Genomic DNA, 19448 nt, shown 5'->3' with positions numbered 1-19448 from the left:
CAATCAATCATAGCTGTCCAAAGAGTAGAGTCCGTACCGCTTTCTGCCGCGTGGTGGCAATAGCGTACAGAGCACTTGGTTCGGGATTACTTGACTCGGGCTGTGCGCACTGCTTATAGTCTGTGATGGTCAATTCATAAAAAAGAACAACTTCAATGTAAAGTCAGCGGCCACCCTTGAAGCAAACACAAGAGCACAAGAGGGGAAGTTTATTTTAAGGATAAGGAAATTGTTTTAACCTCTGAATGGTGGTTGAGTGTATTTGCACTATACCTTACACACCTGGGAGTTACAGTGCAGCCTGACTGCTGGCCACCGGACATGGAGAGTGCCTTTCTGCAAGAATAGTTGCAGTGAAGTGTTTAGAGAACAAATAAACAACATTTCTCATCTTTTTTCTTAAATCAGGAAAAGGCTGTCATGAACTTAGAGACTGTGTGCAGTCAGCGCCTCGTCATATGTTTGAGTTCACCCATCTCTGTGATACATTCGGAGGCTATTCGGAGCAGTAAGAAGATGATGTCAATACTCCGTCTCTCGCACTTGACAGCCGAGCAAATTCAATTGGACTGACTCCGCCTTGCTCATGCTGGACTTGTCCACAGGCTTTCCATACTACCGCATGTCTGTCTGCATGCCTGGTGCTCTCTGACGGAGTCTCTCCACACTCTCTTCCCCCCCCCCCCTCCCCACCCCCTAGTCACTCACCCTCATCAACAGTGAGGAGCAGTCTGACGCACAGGACCAGCAGCAGCCAGGACTCTTACCCGGGAGTGCGTGGCCACCGAGCAACATGTTCCCAGCGTGGAGACGTGGGATCCGCACCGGAGGCTCGACGGCACCACCGCGGACCATGGTCAGAGCTGGGCGGACTGAACAGGTCGGACAGGTGTCGGTCTCCTGTTGGATTCTGCTGTTGACGACTTGCATCCTCAGCGCTCAGGCTCAAGGTAAGACTCAAATTTCTTTTTTTTTTTTTTTTTCTTTTTTTTCAAATACCCCACTGTTGTCGATGGAAGAAGCGCACAATAAAGTCTGTGGTGGAGATGAAGGTATTTGGTTAATAGAAAAAGGCAACAAGACATAAATGAAGACAAGGAAAACTGCTAAAAACTATGCTTTTAAACAAACTCAAATCAGAAGACTGACAGAGACATTAGATTAAACTCGTCACTTGTTAAATTAATTGCCTCAAACAACAACGAGTGTAAATTGCCGGTTTCATTTCCACCACACACTCCATTGTGCTCCAAACGTTTACGGAGAACAGTCTGCCTCTTCAAATCTGTACGTTGTTAGAGACAAATGGTTGGTTTAAATGAAACGGTACATTTGTCATTGTGAGCAATGTGAAATAATTAAATCATGATAATACAAAGTCTTTATCATAAAAAAAAGACCTGTCTGTTGTTTCAATGCATGACATTATATTTTTATATTTCAGTTTATCACATTTTATATTTGCAGGTCTTCTAGACCTCTAATGGAATCTATAGAAAGTCCAGTGGCCCTGGAAACCTCGGATTGTTTCACTGCTATTGTACACTGAGCTGCCCTTCCTGCCTATAGGCCACCTTTATAGCCTACTGCAGGCTGTCATCTACTTGTGTGAATATGACTATTGAGCAATGACGCTGGGCCACTGTTTGAAGGTTCTATTGCATTTGTCTGATGTCCACTTTCATACTCATGCTTAGAGGCTCAGAGAAAGTGATGTGCTTGGAACAGAATGAATGTATGTTTCATTTATGTGCAGCACAGTCAGAGATCTGAGCATACAGGCGCGAAACAAGATGTACACTAATCATACATTCACTGTGAAACTAGTGCGGGTCCTCACTTGTCATCTGTTAGTGCATGACCTCTTGACCAGTGACAAAATAATGAGCTCGATAGATGCTAAATAAAAACATGGAGCCAGGAAGAGCAAATCCATCCTGCCTCCATATTTCACAATTGGAAGAGCATAAATTGTCACAAGAACTGAAAGTAAGTTGATAAAAGACAAAGTGTAACGTATGGTTTTTATTACAGGGGGTCATACAGAGCCGCAAATTATAGAAACATTTCTGAGATAGATAGATAGATAGATAGATAGATAGATAGATAGATAGATAGTTATCTATATCAGAAATGCTTCTATAATTTGCGGCTCTGTATGACCCCCTGTAATAAAAACCATACAAAACAACATACATACAAAACCAAACATATACAAATCCTTGAAGCATATACTTCTATAGCCCCCAAAGGGGGAAAAAAAAAAAAAAAAGGCTCGTTTTGGAAGTTGATTCAAATGAGAAGTGGCTTTTCTATGCACTCCCCATCTTATAATCACAATGCTCAGTAGACCAAAGTGCTAAAAGCAGCATAATCCCTTTGCTTGTTTGTCTTTGAACAGGTCGCATTGCTCTAAAGTGCTCCCAACCTTATCTGAAAAGAGTCTCAGGCGTCTCTTGTTATGCAGGGCACAGTTTCTCTAGCTGTTATTAGCATCTTTTACTCAAGCTAACATGCCCGGAGTCTGTGCGGATCTGTTGAGCACTTCGAGGCTACTTCACAGGGCTTTACCTTTCCTCCCCCAAACAGACCTCTTTCTCATCCTTGCAGTTGGTATTCTGGCCCCTCGAATGTTCCCCGGCTGTGCATTAGCATTGGTGAGAGATTCACTCCTCTGCGCTCCCGCTCTTTCAATGGAGAAGGGCCTCCTCTATTGTGCACAATTTCTGCTTTCGGTTCTTTAGTGAAGACGCAGTTGCAGTCCTTGCAGGGGGTCCTCTCAGCATCCGGAGAGGCCTTGTGCTTCTGTAGTAGGAAGCAGATCTCATCCTCATGGGGAGTCCTTGTTTGCAAAATGAGTGGCAGTGCAGCAGGGCCTGTGCATAAAGTTAAGGATGCGGTAGTCATTGCCTGCGAGGGGAGGACCTTTGAGGATGTCCTAAATTAGGCAACACACAGGCACACGAGTTTCCCCAGGGAAACCGGAGGTGGCATGTACTTGTTTTTCAGCAGGTTCCTACTGAGATTCCTGCTGCTTTTAATACAGCTGGCTGCTCCCCTACACAAGAGGATACATGATAGATCCATGGGGGGAACCTTTCTACAGGCTGCTCTCAGCAAGCCATTTTAAGACTCATTTAGACCCTCTCATTGAAATATCCAGTAAATACATATGATATTTTGTCTTTCTTCTCTTAGCAGTTTCTGTTTATTCTCCTTCCTCCTAAAAACCTCCGCTGCTGAAATCTATGTCTTGTGAGCGAATGTGTTTTTATGTGTACATTGTTGGATGCATGTGTAAACGTGTGCATGGTGTGTTTGTGTAAGTGTTTCTGTGTGCGCACACACGGTTGGTGCTTATGTTCCTGTCTATTGAGCTTTAATCTAGATAGCAGCATTGACATTCTGCCAACCGGCAACTGCTATAATTTTCTGGACGTACATTATTATGCAGCTTGACAGCTGTCAGCCATTTCCAAATCTTTAAATCTTATGATAATCCACCATGCTTACAAAAAGCATTTGTTTAAAACACTCTGAATCCTTGTGTGATTAAAACTCTCTGCTCTAATGCGGGCACCAGATCATAATTCATCTACGTTAGTGACACACTAACACACACACACACACACACACACACACACACACACACACACGCAAACACATCCACAGAAAGATAGAAAAATCAATATGTACAAGATTACACAACCCCATCAAGAGAACTACACAGTTTTTAAGGAATCAAAGGCATTTCCTAGTTCCTACAAAGACTGATGACAAAACCGCTCATCTGCACCCACTCGTACAACACTCCATCACAAAAAATAGAAAGCTCAATCTGTTTTGCATGTAGCCCCATAAAGTAGAGCTGCATGCTCACATTGATGCCACACTGGCCTTAGGCTTGTCATGATACAGACTCATGAGACCTATACTTGATGAAATCTTTTAATTTTTCTGAACTTGAAGCACTTATCACAAGTCCTATATGTGGTACTATCGTGGTGGGAGTGCGCTTACTTTTCAGCTGCGATGCCATAATTACACACAGTGCATATTTATGACATATGTATCTCCCTGTTTGGTGAAATGTAGTTAATTAAACATGTTTACTGCTCCAGAGAGCCAACAGCTGCTGAAATTTGGACTAAATGCTTGTTTTCTTCGCAATGGTGCTCACGCCAGGAAAGACCAGCGAGTGCCTTGTGCAGCCTCAGGTGAAATGTGGTGGCAGCCTGACTTCCAAATCAGACTGCTTGTGTTTCCTCAGCGCCTGCCTTCCATGTCTGGCTGGTTGGCTGCTTATTTTTTTTCTTTTGGCTGCCAAACACTGTCTATGCATGTTTATTCATGTTGCCACAGGATGCTTCATCCACCAAGATAGAACATCACAACTGAATTAGAGAAAATAAATCTTTGCTCACTGGCAGCAACAGATAAAATAAATGAATGAAAAAGCCCGATATATATATATTTTTTTATTATTTTTTTTTTTTTAAATTGAGGGTATGTTTAATAAAGAAAAGGAAATACTAATGCTTTAAATGTGTTTAAGGGTGACAAATGATTACAATCAACTTTATTGTTTGAGAACAATGGGGCTGTTGTGCTGTCAACGGCTTTTAGCTTCAGGAAGCCTTTAATTGGCTCAGTCGAGCAGCAAAACTGTGTTTATAGTTCATAATGGAAATGTAATCAAATTAACTTGTTCTGCAGGGTTCTGGCATCCACCCCTTGCCCAGTAATTGCCATTTTGCCCAAAGGGCTATGGTAATGTGTGTTTGCATGGGGCAAAGAGTCCTATCTCCCACCATGTGTCTCCATTCTACTGTCTGTGTAGTTGGGACTGGATGAAATTCCCACCTAGTATGAAGAAGTTGAATTTGTTCTATTTTTTTGCTGTGTTAGTGTAAAGCATTTATGTGAGCTTGTGGTGTGAATTTTATCGGATAGGCACACAGTAATCTGGATTCTCTTTGACTGGTAAGTGTGTGAATACAAGATATAGAAACAACCTGTAGGGTGAGGCAAAAATCTTCCCTCCAGAAAATGATAGACAAACTGACTCTTTATCCACCGAGGATTTTTTTTTTTGTCTTACTGAGTGAAAAAACCTACAGTTTGGGTAAGTTATAGGCTACTGAAATTCGAGTTTTCAATACTAACAGCATTGATTTGGAGGCCAGTTCTTCTTTCTATGTCTCCTTGTTTACTGATGAGACTGAAGGGAGAAGCGCTGCATGGGGAAAACAGACAAATTATTCACATATTAATTCTCCTGGCTAAAAGTCTAATCAATCTGACACAGGGCTAGGAGGCACCTCAACTATCAAGAACAAAACAATGTCTCAGAACAGGCCCTGTGCTGGGACAGTCGCTGAAAGAAGAAATGACCTTGCATACTGTAGGGAGGGGATCGTGAAGTGGCGCTATTCGTTTAATTTGTCTAATATCACTTTGACAAGGGACCAAAAATGCTGTGCATGCGTCCTCATCAAAGAATCATTGTAAGGAGCCATTTGAAAAGCCTTTAAAAATGGTTACATTACTTTCATCCAGGGAAAAGAAGGATTGTACTTACGCAGTATTCTCGGACCATACATCTGTTTTCGAGCCCCCAAGCTGTTCCATGTAAACATTTAAACAACACAAAGGCAAGTCAATGCAAACTGTGGCAACAAACAATGCTTTTTACAGCATAATGTGCTCACTGAATCTCTGCTCTCATCCAGCTTGCCCCTCCTGGGGACTGGTGAGTGTATTCTTGTGTTGTGAATAAAATGGCAAAAGAGACAAAGAAATGGAGGACAAACCGAGGTGGGATGGGAGTGGAGGGCCCTCTTTTCTTTCTCTCTGTCCGAGTAAAAAAAAAACAAAAAAAAACTGGTTGTACCTCTCCATTTTGTCTTTGTACATTCACATGAATGAATTCACATCTTGACATTCTGCTCCATTCTTGTCCTGACCTCAGACCAAGCCAATCACAACAACACTACCAACAACGTGTTGGCCTGCAGTAAGTGATGACACGGATAGACACGGCAGTGTTGCTGTTAAACTCAACACTGATACACAGAGAGACAAAATATAGCAGAGTCAAAACAAGCCCAGAACATTTGGAGCTAAAGCAGACATGAAGAGAATATGCCTGGTTTTGCTTCCAGTGCTTCTCTGCTGCCTGCGTGTTTGACTATCAAAGCTGCATTGTCAAGATGATAAGGTGCCAACTTTACTTTGCTTGTCTCCATCTTTGTTTAGATGCATCATGCATGAATGTGGGGTCAGAGGTCAGCAGGTTTGCAGGGCTGGGTGAGTGGAGAAACAAGTCCACTCCATGGTGTACTTCCTGTCCACGGGCAAGGTCTTGTCTGGAAATCTGCAGGGCTGCTGCACAGCTCAGGCTGTGCTTGGCAGCAGGCCTACCAGACCCCCCCCTCCCCCCTCCGGGGGGCCTGGCGAGATGCCTCTAGCTGCATCTCAATGCCTTGTGCTCAGTATTGATTAGCACCAGCGCTGACTCTCATTCCCCATTGTCCTGTTCTTGGACACATGGGATTTCATATTGCATTTGATTTTGTTTCTGAACACCTGCAGTCTTCCTCTTCCTCAAGATAGTGGGAGCTCAGCATCAGGCCCTCCCCACTTCTGTCACAGTTTGACAGTACTCCACCTTCACTATAAACAAAACGGTGTACAACAGAGATACCGGGGGGGGGGGATATCAGTGTGGATGTTAAACATGCAAAGGCAACAACTGAGATAAATCTAAAGAAATTCATACCTACAGTCTCATCCAGAAAAGGCTTTTGTGTGTGCTGATAAGGAGTTCTGAGCTGGTATTCATGGCAGAGTGGAGCAGGTTGTCATTGTTTTATCTTTGATCACTGTCCTTGCCTGTAACATCAGCAGAGTGTCAGTTAAGAAGTGTGATGGTGATGGCAGCTGACAGGGGTACTGCTGGCTTCTTTTCTTTGGTTGATGTCACATCTGGATTCCCGTTCCTTGGCCCCTCAGTATAAGCCATGAAAGCGCTTCAGGTGCAAGACGAAAAGCATATGGTGGGATTCAACCTCAGATGAAAGCCCAGACAAAGACTGCTTTCCTTTTTTAAGGCAGTTTGGATGTAGAAAAGTATGTACAGACCCAAAACACAAAGTTCAGCCTGATGATGTCTCTGATAAATGTATTTGTTTTTACTGTCAGGGCTACGGGGGTATTTGTATAACTATGTTTTTTTTGTGAACATATTGAGTGAGAACACATTTGACCATGGCCAGGATCATTACATTTTCATTTATATGCCAAGGAAAGAATTGACTGGTGAGATTCAAACTACTTAATCGAAACATACACAATGAATAAAGGGTCCAGAAACAAAAAGGTGGTCTGAGAGTTTGACTGCTTGAATGATACAAATCATGTAAGTGTAAAGTACACAAAAATCAATACAGCCTAGCAGCTCCTATTGAAATCAGCAAATTGAGAAACTTGTGGTATTCATTCTGCTTCTACATGCTTGCAGGATTAATAGGTGCAGTGCCGTGGAGAGCCAGTGTTTGACAATGAAGCATGAATCCGCCAATACGCAAATCGAGTCCGCCATGTGTTTCTGCCTGGAATGATTTAGGATCAGTTGGGAGAGCTCCTCAGAGGTTAAGTGGGGAGTCTGTGGTGCATTGCACCTCTGAAAGCAACCAATACTGACAAGGATGAAAGATATCCTGCGCAGATATATTAGTCTATTTATTTTAATTTCAAAGGCAGCTTGAAAGAGGAACCCGATAAAAGTGCCTTTATTGCTTTAATGCATGTTATCAGATGCACAAATATGCGCGTAGCAAAAATACACATGTATGCTAATACACAAACAGATTTTCCTATTCCAATGCAGGCAGTGACACAAATACATGTAGATTGTTTCATTATTGCTAAATGGAGCTTTCGTAAAAGACCAAACCAGTATTTGAATGCTGTTTTCGGCACAACTAATGAAAGTGGGGCACCGCCATGGTGTCTCGTGTGAATAGACAAAATCTGAATCAGCTTTATCAGTGTGAAGCGTCATGTTCTGATGGTCCTCTGTGCAAAATACTTTCCAATTTAACCTGTCTCCCTGCCATGTCGCAGTCACTGCCAACTGCAGTGAGGTGGAGGAGAAAGGGGGGTACAGAGAGAGAAATGAATATTGCTACAGATGTTGATGCTGGGTGGGGTATTGATGGAGGAAAGAAAGGAGAGCGCTGCATCAGTGGGGTAGAGATTGCTGTGGTGTACAGTAGCACAAATCCTAAATTCTGTGCAGATCCGACGGTAGCTAGGAAACAGCTGACAGTAAAATGGGGGGATCAAAGGGATTAGTGTGCCCAGTTTGAGCCCAAACAGTAACCCTTCCACTTCTCCTACTGCCAGCCTTTTTATACATTTACCCCTGTATTTCAGCGTTTTGCTCGGCCTGGTAGACACGACCGATCTCAGCTTATCCAACGATGAGTCTAATTTTTTTTAATTTGGAATCACCCTTTTAACCACTCTTTAGCTGTTACTTGCTTTCAGAGACGGGCATGTATAAAAAGGTCATGGTTTCAATTTTAGAAGTGGGCTGAGTGGAGAAAAACACCCCCCACTCATACACACACACACACACACACACACATACACACACACACACACACACACACATAGGCTACGCAAAAATACAAAGGCCTACACACAAGTAATCCAGACAAAACAAAGACATCGCATCTAAAGGAAGAGGATGCACATGTCAGACGCAATCATTGCTGCCTTTTGTGATCTGAGTGAGATTTCTTGTCACTGGGGCTTGAGACGCAGCCTGTTTAATTCTGCAGGGGACTACCATGTCCCAAATGCCTCGGTCACTGTCTCCTCTTATCTCAGAGCAAGAGTGAAGTCACTAAACAAACGAGCCCAAGCGTCCCCTGTTGGGGGCACGTACTGTACTGTACCAGGAGGTCTTCTGACAATATTGCCCCCCCCTGTCTCCTCACTGGAGATGCAGTGGACACGTGAACACACTCTTGGCTAAAACATGAGGTTTACCCAAGAGAGTCAAGCCAAAACGGATCTGCATCACGTATGACATACATATGATAGCTCAAAACTGATTTGTGACGCCTGAATTAATCAAAAGCATTACGGCAGCAATAAAAGCAGGCTTAGCTTCTGTTTGTCCCTCTGTGTGAGCATACTGCACATGTGGACATATGATGGCTGCAGCTGCGCTGACTTGTGGTGCTGTTGCAGAGGCCTCGGGCTACATTTCAGCATCATTGTCCTCAAATCTTACACAAAGTGCCGGTCGAGCTATTTGAATTTGCAAAGTGCAGGGCTATCAAAGAATAATTCTCCTTGTTCTGCAAAAGAAAATGTTTGAGCACATATCTTACTGTAACAATGCTGAACATGTACTTTGCCTGTGGGGACTGGGAAATTTGAGAGTCAGTGGGATTATATCAGTTTAATGAATTTGCTCTGGCCGATGTTTCATTTTATGAAATTCAATTAAAAAGCTTTATTTCCATTTCTGTAATCACTCAAGGGGGTTGTCATAATTAGATTATAGAGAAGGAACTATGAGGAGAAATGACCAGTCAAAAATGTGTTCTTTGAGTGCTCACTATACCAATCCACTAGTGTCTTTCAAATGCTTCACAGTATTGTGACTCTATAGGGAGAGAAAAGCTGTAACCTTATTATTACGTAAAGATGCAGAATAGAAAAAGGATACTATGACTAAATGATCAGGTTTGTCTGCTATACAAGGATAGGAAGACATGCAGCTGTTAGATCTGGGAAATAGACCCGATCACTGTCCCCAAACATCTACCCTTCTACTTTTATCGTCCTCAGTGGGCTCTGTTCTCCATGTTCCCATTTTGTAGTTGAATGTCCTTTTATTGCTATGGATAGCATATTAACGTGGACCCCTCAGTCGGCTTGCCCTCACTGCATTAGTGGGGGAATAGTGAGAAGAAGAAGAAAAAAAAAAAAGACAATGCAAACGACAGAGGGAACATGTACTCTACCAGCTTTCTTACAAATACAGACTGCAGAGCTGACATATGCAAACTCAAAGGGTGGCAGTGTTTAAAAGCTTTAATCACACTACCGCTCAGAGCCCAATGTGGCGTTCCATTCTGCATCATTGAAAGCTTGTTTTATTAATGTTGTCCAGAGTGAAGTATGGTGGGGTAGGGGGGCTTGGGGGGGAGGGCGGGAGGGGGCATTATTCTCTTGATTTAAAGTGGGGTGGAGCAGAAACAATGGCCATGAAAAAAACATGGCAAGACTGTGAGAGGCAGCCCACTCCCATTACTTTAGAAGGCACAGTGCCCAAAATGGTGCATAAGAATAGCGTATGGAGAAAAGCGTTCACATATGATGTGTCTTCATGATACGTTAAAAACAGTCTCCTCGGGAGCAGAGTGGATTTTCCCTCTTGGCTCTCTGGGCTGATGCTCTGGTTTACGCCGTGGGATATGTTCATCATGCTTTATGTGACACATACAAGCCAATCAAGCCAAAGTGTGCCGTCTTTGAGCAAGCGGGTGAAGTTAAATCTTGTGTGAGTCTGATACCTAATTTCTCTCATTAGCAGCCAATGTTCACACCAGTTATTCTGCACAATTAACCGACTGCCACCAATATGTTATCAGGCACAATATTGCGGTGGGTCATGGAAAAAAAAGGTTTGTTATTAATTCTCACTTAAACTAATGATTGCGTATTTCAAAGGCTGGTACAATGGCATTTTTGTTGTGATTCCCCAAGGGAAGACCACAGACCGAGGTTTTCTTTTCTTTTTTTTTGAGTCGTGTGGAAATGAGGAAGTGCGCACAGTTGATGGAAATCAGGAGCCATTGTTGTTTGACAGTAGGCACCTTTGCAGTGATTGCCTCTGTTATTAATTTGTGAGATGAGAGGAGGCAGACTCCTCCAGCCTCTGATAGTTACGCACCGCATTAAAGAACTGCTGCTATGAATGACACTCAGGACTAATGAATATGAATACATTTATAAAAATAGGCACAGGCTCCCCTCTCAGTGCAGATTGGGAGTGACAGTCACATTGGCTGGGCATGGTTGATGAGAGAGAGAGAACCGCTGCCCCTGGAGATGGAAGATGTTGCAGGGATCAGACAAACAACCTGCACTCACACACAAAATCACACACAGTCGAATGCCCCAGCATGATGATATTCAAAAAGGCTTCAGCATTTAAGAAAGACACCCTTGTCATCTCATGATATTTACTCAATGGACGCAGACAAGCTGACATATCAAAGCCTGTGTCTACTTCACTGTTTTAGCCCTCAAATGATAATTATCCCTGTGTCCATCCTAGTTAATTGCTCCATTTGTGCATGATGTCACAACAAAAAGATAATTTTATATTACGTGTGAAATATTGAGCAGGTGGGAGGCTGGAGAGAGAGGACCTCTTTTACTTTTTAAACTCCACAGGTGTTATATGTTTAGCTAGTGATTTATGCTGCACAAACAACACATTTACTTCGCCCGGCAAGCAACTTATAGATTGTCTCCTGTGGAAACAAAGTGCGGTAATTTATTGTCATTAACGCACAGGTCATTACATTCAGATTGACTTTGGGAATGTAAAGACATGTCAATTTATCTCTTCGTGGTTGTAGTTTGGCATTTAAGCACAGTCATTACTTTACATGCCCGTTAATCATGAGCCGCTGTTAATTGAACAACATGTATTCAGATCGTATCAAGTGTACAAGATAAAGAAGTATGCTTTAAGTTTCGTAGGTTTTTTTTTTGTTTGTTTGTTTTTTTTTTAGCTGCAGCTGTTTGAAACCATGTGAAGATTTATGCAATATGAATCTTTTTTTTTTCACCTTCTCAACAATTATGCTTTTTCAACGAGTAATATATCACGTGGTCTATCTCGTACCGCCTCGTCTCTCAAAAGGTTTATTTAATTTATTCACATCAAAAGCCTTGACCTTAATAAAAAGAGAGAAATAAAGTGTTTCGCTTTCTTTAACACAGATGAGATACAGAAAACAAACATATGCAAATGTGTTCATCTGTTTCCCTCTGTAGGAGACGATTTTAATTGATTAATTGAAGATGTTTATTTGATTGGCTTCGGCTTGATAATTCAAGCTGTTCAGTTTAGGTGCAACAGCATGACTGTTTCCCCTGCTTTCATCTTTTTCCCAAGAATTAATGTCCTTATTTTTCTAAGTTTGAAGCCCATGCAGGGCCAATCTTTCAAAGATTTGTGAAGGACTTTGATTGAGATAAGTGGGGTATCCATTGCATTTGACAGACGTAACCTTGGTTAGTGTTCTCTGGCAGCCACTTGAGGAGCATGGCAGACTGTGAGCGCTGAACATTGGGCATGACTGACACCATGGTGCTAACCTTGAGCCAGGTTCCTGTAGAGCAGTGGCTCAGTATTTAAGGCCCAGAGAAAACTCATTGAGCAGCTGACTTAACTGGGTTAGACTACACCGATGGATGCAAGCCATCAGACTGAACTAATTAACAGCTGAAACAACCTTGAAAGCTGCAGACAACAGTGTGTTAGTAGCATTTGCACCCCCCCCCCCCAAATTCATTCCACTATTTTCTGGTGTCTGTGTTATGTGCTATGCTACTCAATTAATTTATTTTGCTCTTGAACAACAGTTACTTTACAATCTTTTCTCACCAGCTGTACCGTCCCATCAAACCATTCTGTGGAAAATTGTAGAGGCATAACAGACAGATAAAAGCACTACATGTTGCCCCTGAAAAAGCTGTATTGGTTTGTGGGGTTGGAGAAAGAGACAGGGAAGGAGCGGATGCAAGAGCAATCTTGGAAAAAATGCTCATCACTTTGCAGAATGCTCATGACGACTCTGCTTATTGGGGTGACTCACTTACAGTATTTACTTGTTATTTGTATGCCACCATGTCTGCGTTCATAGTGCTGCCCTGGAAAGTGAATATGTGTGCTTTTGACATATGTTCAAATGAATAAAAAAAAAAAAAAGAATTACTTAAAGGGGAGACTCGTCAAATTCTGTCATATCTGAACTCTCATACCACTGAGCCCCAGGGATTCTGTTTGATTTCCTCCTGATTCAGCAAGGCTGCCATTTTCTTCTGAGGGTAGTTTGTGTGAACTGCTGCTGGGGGTCAGGGGCCAATTCAGCATTATTGAATAATAAATAAATAGAAATGTGTTCCGGCTGTAGCTGATCCCTGTTGTTTCTTCTCCTCTTACTTCCCTGGGCAGACAGACAGTTGCTGGAGGCTTGTATTCTCTGTAATGGCCTGTATATATGCAGGGTTTCATATTTCAATCACCGGCACGGCAGTAGAAATTGGTGGTTTAAGATGAAGTTGAAATTGGAAAGTGGCTATCGTGTCTGCATGAGGAAACACATTTGAATACCAGTTGAGAAGGTGCTTGGCAGCTGCAGCTAGAACGCAAACTGACAAGTTCTTAGGAGTGGAGTCTAAGTTAGAGCCACAAGTGCTTCAGCGCCTTTCAGGCCTTTGCCAAATGATTTTTCAGTGGAGGTCGCATCAGGGACAAGAGATTTGAGGAAGTATTTCATAATAGCCCCATAATCAATGATTCATCACTGGAAATATTAATGGGACATAAATGATGTATTGGACTCTGATGAGGTAGATCTACAATCACATTGTTAAATGTCACAGGACTGTTCATTCATGGTAATAAGGTATTTGTAATTATTAATGCTTTGTGTTATTTGGCTACAAAGTCTGTATGGAAAGCGATATGCCGGCACACATTCATTTGCTTTTGTAGTTGTGCTGCGAGACAGTCGAAAATTAGTTTAAGAGTTTCACCTTTCGTTTCTTGCTGTCATTTTTTTTTTCAGTTACTCGCACAGTCTCTTCTCTCTGCTACATTAACTGAATATTCATTATGTGGCTAATAGTGGTGCCTTTGAAGAGGAATGATCCTATTTAATTTTCTCGCCTGAGAAGGAACAAGCCTGCGAGGAGAGAGTGTAGGAGAGGAATGTATGGGAAAGATAAAGGGGAGGGAGTGAGAGAATTAGATGGAGCGATGAATGGAGTGGCACTGGGGCATGGAGTTTATGGACATGCAGTGGTGGGACAGAGGGAGGGAGGTGAGATGAGTCTACAGATTACAATATGATTATATCAGTCTATCTGCCTGATAGCACTGACTGACCTGCACTTCCACAACTCCTCCATCTCTCAATACAAGTGCAGCGTGTGAGGAGACGCTGTTCTCTCCCCCCACAATGTGCCTCTGCAGCTTGGAAGAAGAGAGTCCTACTACTTTTTTTCTTTTACTCTTGGCAAGAGTGGATCAGATTATGAGGAAGAAAAAAAAAATTCAACCAGTGGCCGCAGTGGTATTTCTTCAGTCCAGCAGCTGCAGTCCCTGGCTGTGTTTATCGCTTTATTGATTACCATCACAAGGCAGTAATTTGCCAGGACTTGCAGGGACATGATTAAAGATCCGCCAGCGATGCATGGTGGCTCAGGTTGGTGCTGGGATGTCATGTTGATGAATACGCGCTGACATACATACACACGTCCACAGACACTAACACGCTGGTAAGCGGGGAGGGCTTGAGGGAGGAGGGTGTGGGGTCCATTCCTGTCATAGACATCAATGGCTCTAAATCTCCTGAGCTAACCTTTTAATGCTCTCAGATCCTTATGGCTGGCTGGATAATTGATTGTGTTGGGTCTAATGGGATTAAGAAGCAGCAGTGGCCTTGGGCTGGACACAGTGGCAGTGATGGCATCAATGGTAGTGGATTGGAAGATGGTAGATACAGGCATATAAAATGAATGGAGTGTGGATTGAATTGAGAGAGAGAGAGGTGTGTGTGTGTGTGTGTGTGTGTGTGTGTGTGTGTGTGTGTGTGTGTGTGTGTGTGTGTGTGTGTGAGCAAGATGGAAGGAGTGAGACAGAGTGACAGAGACAGACGGCTTAGGACAGAGACTGAGACAAGCAGCAGATTTATAAAAGACTGAGAGGAGAGAGGAAAACAAAACAGGGTGAATAGATAGCTGCAGGTCTGCTTCTCAGTCCATCCCTAATTAGCTGTATGAGAAAACCAGGGAGCTGATGGTATCCCCAAGTGAAAAGCTTGTTAGCGTAAGAGATGCTATCTGCTGGCTATTGGTTTTGGCTGTGTTTTGCACGCTGGGTGAGTCACTGGGTCTGCGGTGTGCAGTGAGATGAAAGCGTCGGGAAAATGAGAGCCAAGGTGGTGAGGCCCATCCCCCTCTTATCACCAGGGATAAAGCCTGTCCCATCCTAACATATCAACAGCCGCTGTGCTTTAGCTTCATCCCTTACACCAGAGCTTGTTTGAATATGTCAGTCTGCTAGCCCTCCTTTCTTCTCTGAATTATTTTTAACTTCCCTCCACACTTGGGACGAGATAAAAGCAGAAGTTGTGTGTGGGAGAGTAGTGAGGGATGAGGCTGCAGTTAGTCAATTTTTGCTGGAGTTTTCACTGACTACTTGTCGCCCGGTATGTTGCAGCTGTGTGTCTCGTGTCTCCTTGTGCAGCACATGCTATATTGTGAGCTCACATGCAGCACAGAACTGTTATCATCAGGCCAAGTTTTCTTTTCTTTTTTTTTTTTTTTACGTCTTTTATTTATTATTATTTTTATTTTCTTTTTTATGCCTACCCACTCTGTAGTACGGCACACAAACACCTCCCTCTCCAACTATGTTGTATACCACCAGGCTCATAGTATAAGGGTTAACAGGGTTTGTCCTTGCTGGATTGTTGGCCCTATTCATAAATCCAGCCAGCCAGATCATGCCACAGATCCAGGTTTTGTCTCTAATGAATAGAAAGCCTGCTGCAGCCCACCAGCCCTTTATACTGAGCCACGTTTTCTCTTGGGCTCAGAATATGCCAGGTCAGGATAAATGTTGCCATTTTGCCAACTTCCTCTGGCAAGAATAGTGAAGCTAAAATGTGTCATTGTGCATATGTGTCTATGGGTGCATTGGTGACAGTACAAGTGTTGGTTAATGAGAGACAAACAGAAGAGAGTGAACAGAGGGAGGGTGCGAGAAAAGGTGGATGATAAATCTGCCGTTTATCGAGTAGGCTAAGTGTGTCTGCTTATGCTCTGGTAGGAATATTAGAGATTATGGGGAACTGCGCAGCACATGAAAAATCATCTTGTGTGTTTGCCAGTTAGAGAAAATGTGTCACTCTGACCTGGCTGCCTGCCTATTCTTGTCGAGAAGATGACAGGTGAGGGGTTGCTATGGTTACCTTGAGTAGGGGTAGGGTTGGAATGGGTGTTTTTGTGTGATGGCCTCGCAATTTCACAGTTAGAACTTTTTTTTACGCCTCACATGCTCTGTGGTTTTGTTTAGGTGATGGGTGGTATTGTAGCACCATATGGGTGCAGCAGGTGTTACTAGTCGGAGAGTGCCAGTCTCTGCACATAGTGGGCGTTAGAAAGCGCCATCAGTCAGCCCTTTCTCACTCTGCAGAGACTTCCCACAGAGCCGTGTTGCCCCTACAAGGGCCAGATGCTGCCTTGGTGTGCTCTGCTGCCCTCTTTCCTCTCTTCTCTCAATCCCAGGCCCACATCAAACACACATATTCCCCCCACGGCTCTAAATCTCTTTAATTCCATCATCTGTTGCCCATTGAGGGCAGCAATTTAGTCTTTACGCAGCATTTTAGTGTGCCATTAAAAAAATCTGTGAGGTTGGTGGCCAGGCCCCGTAGCAGAGGTGGCCCGTCTTCAGTCTGTGTTTCTGTGTCTAACCTCTGCATTGCCATCTCCAGGGGCACATTTAACCATAAAGATAGTGTTTGAACAGCTCGGCCTGGACATGTAGATATTTCATTATATATCTCCTACATGTTAATCTCGGTGATGTAGATGACTGTCCTGACATCACTCAGATATTGTGTTAACCACAGAGGCCACACTATGTGGTAGTAAGAGGCTGCCTGAGCAGTTATCAGATATTATTTTTACCTCTTTCTCTGCAGTCAACAGTCTGAGATGTGTAGAAGTTGGTCACAGTTGAGTGTCTGCTATAATGTCTGAGCTCTGACCTTAACCAACATCTGGAGAGGAGGGTTGTAGGCTAAGTGCTACTGCATGGATTTTATAGACACTAGTTTTATGTAATTTCCAGCTATTTTCCTATTACTTTTACAGTGATTGGAAACTGTCTGTGCTCAGTTAATAACTTCCCTATCTCCCAGATGGAGAGCAACACCCACACTCAAAACAATGACGGAACAATAACTCGCAAAATTATTCCGTTTCGCAAAATTATACCAGTATGAATTGTTTACATCATTACAGCAGCACTCTAGACTAACCTGATGCTCCTCAAGCTTAATAAGTTGGTGGTTTTGCCCTGTACTGAGTCAGGGGTCTCCTGAGGTCATGTTTCACTGGTTTACTCCTACTAATGGGGAGTTGGATGAACTGGTGTTGGCTGTCTGCCACTCTGGAGGGCTGTTCTCCTCCTCTGAGGTGAGAGAGAGGCTGTGTCCTTAGCAGGTTTGTTCTTAGCAGTCTTGACATTGACACTAAGAGTGATTGGCCTGTCTTAATCAGTGGAGTGCCTTGCGGCACCAGGGAGCTTTTGTAAAGAATATTTTCTCTCTCCAAAACAATAGTCAGTCTTAGACTATTGCACACATTTCTTAGCAGGGTCACGGTGACCAAATGAGAGATCATTGTCAAGTGTTCCTGAAAGGAGCTTTGCAAGCCAGGCACTGTCACCGAATGAGTCATAGCAGATAGGATTATCAAATATAACATAAATCATCGTTTTACCTGTGGCACTGTGAAGCATTTTTTTCTTTATATACATATAAACTGCATGTTTTTTTAAAAATGTTGTGCTCTTCACGCTTCATTTAATCGGATCGATGTTGAATGTCTTATACCGCATAGTATTCCTATCAGTCTAACACAACAAAGAAGATGTTTACCATTGAGAAAGGAGAAGCTTCATTCATCTGTTTGATGAGATTATTATCAGTAAATATTTCCTGTCTACCTATTTACCCTGATGTCTCATTGGCAGTGCCTGGCTCCCATCTGGGAGTGTTTTTCACCCAGTATCTCGCAGACAAAGATAAACACTGGTGTTGTTTGCTGTTGAGCCAATGTCAACACCGGTGATGTCACTGATACCCATTGTTACAAACAAAACCACAAAACAGTGATATGGGATTAGTTTCCCCACCATCAGGGACAGCCCAAGGGTAGCAGAGAGATACTGGCCTGTATAACGCTTTGGTTGTGCACATCTTGGCGACAGCTGTCTTTCCACATGTCAACGAGAGCAACAAACCTAATCCGTGGCTGAATGGCACCTTGAACATACAGTTACAGAGGAGCAACAACATGCCCCCCACCCTCCCCTCCTCTCCCCCCTCACTCTTGAAATGCTAGGTGTTGGATTATTCGTAGTGTGGCAGATCATCCGGAGCCCTCTCCCCCACCCAATCAGCCTCAGAGGTGGATTAGAGGCCTGGTAATCTGACTGTGTGGTGACACATGTCAACCACGGGAGGTCTGCAGGGGGGAGTTGGGGCAAGTTAGAAATGGCTGGATAATCCAGGATATACAGCCCCAGAGTTTTTCAGTTTATTTCCACACCAACCCCCAAGTGACACAAAATCATACACATGTACGCATACGTATGTGGCCACAGACATGCAGGGGTTCCTGTGCTGGGCCCATGGGCTTTCTTGACATTACCACCCTGACATTACCTCCTCAGCACAAATCCAGCCTGGGATTCCTGTCACATCCTTCCACGGGCAAGACTCACATTTTCATTACGGTGGAGCCAGTGGCGCTGCACAACCTTTTTCTCCTCTCTTCCTCTCCTCTTCTTCTCTTCATCACCGTGTCAATCATCTCAATGCTGTCACTCTGGATCTGTCTCTGAACTAAGCTGTCTCACAGCTAAGATCCAGACATACTTGAGAGACCGAGGCAGACTACTCACCCAGACGCTATCCCTCTTGAAGTTGTACCAGTATTTCACTGCTTTCTGCCCCTCGGTACTTCCCTAAGTTTTTTTCTTTCTTTTCCCAGCTTTATTTCTCTTTTTTTTTACTGATCTAATTTGCAATATTTCCACATATTAGATGAAGCCTGTACATGCGGAACAGAGTACACATGGCCAGGGAATTGAGAAGTGCAAATAATTCCCTCATGTGGAAAGGCTGCAATTAACTGGGGATGTCAGCCTTTGTAAAATATAATTGAGTTCAGGACGAAATGAACGTCTCTAATCCGGCCGACAGAGCCCTGTCAATCAGTGTTCAACGCATCCCCAAAACCAACTGTCATGCTTGTTTATGTCTGTCTCTCTACTGAGTTTTTGGACACTAATGCTCTGGCAGCTGCCTCTCTTTAATGCGTGGGTG

The 19448-nt window shown here is 43.3% G+C and overlaps 1 protein-coding gene across 2 annotated transcripts in view; it reads left to right on the top strand.

Annotated features, from left to right (window-relative positions):
- Positions 1 to 687: 687 nt before the first annotated feature.
- The window catches only part of sdk2a (sidekick cell adhesion molecule 2a), a 79545-nt gene continuing 60784 nt past the window's right edge, over positions 688 to 19448 (top strand). For both annotated transcript variants that reach the window (XM_069148995.1, XM_069148994.1), the window contains exon 1: positions 688 to 950. In XM_069148995.1, the coding sequence (XP_069005096.1) occupies positions 794 to 950 (157 nt within the window). In that variant the 5' untranslated portion in view covers positions 688 to 793. The remainder of the gene's footprint in view (positions 951 to 19448) is intronic.

This window comes from Embiotoca jacksoni, unplaced genomic scaffold (assembly GCF_022577435.1).
Source record: "Embiotoca jacksoni isolate LCO1_2020_lvr unplaced genomic scaffold, fEmbJac1.0.p SCAF_15, whole genome shotgun sequence".
Taxonomy (NCBI): Eukaryota; Metazoa; Chordata; class Actinopteri; family Embiotocidae; genus Embiotoca; species Embiotoca jacksoni.
This window is presented reverse-complemented; position numbering and strand designations above follow the sequence as displayed.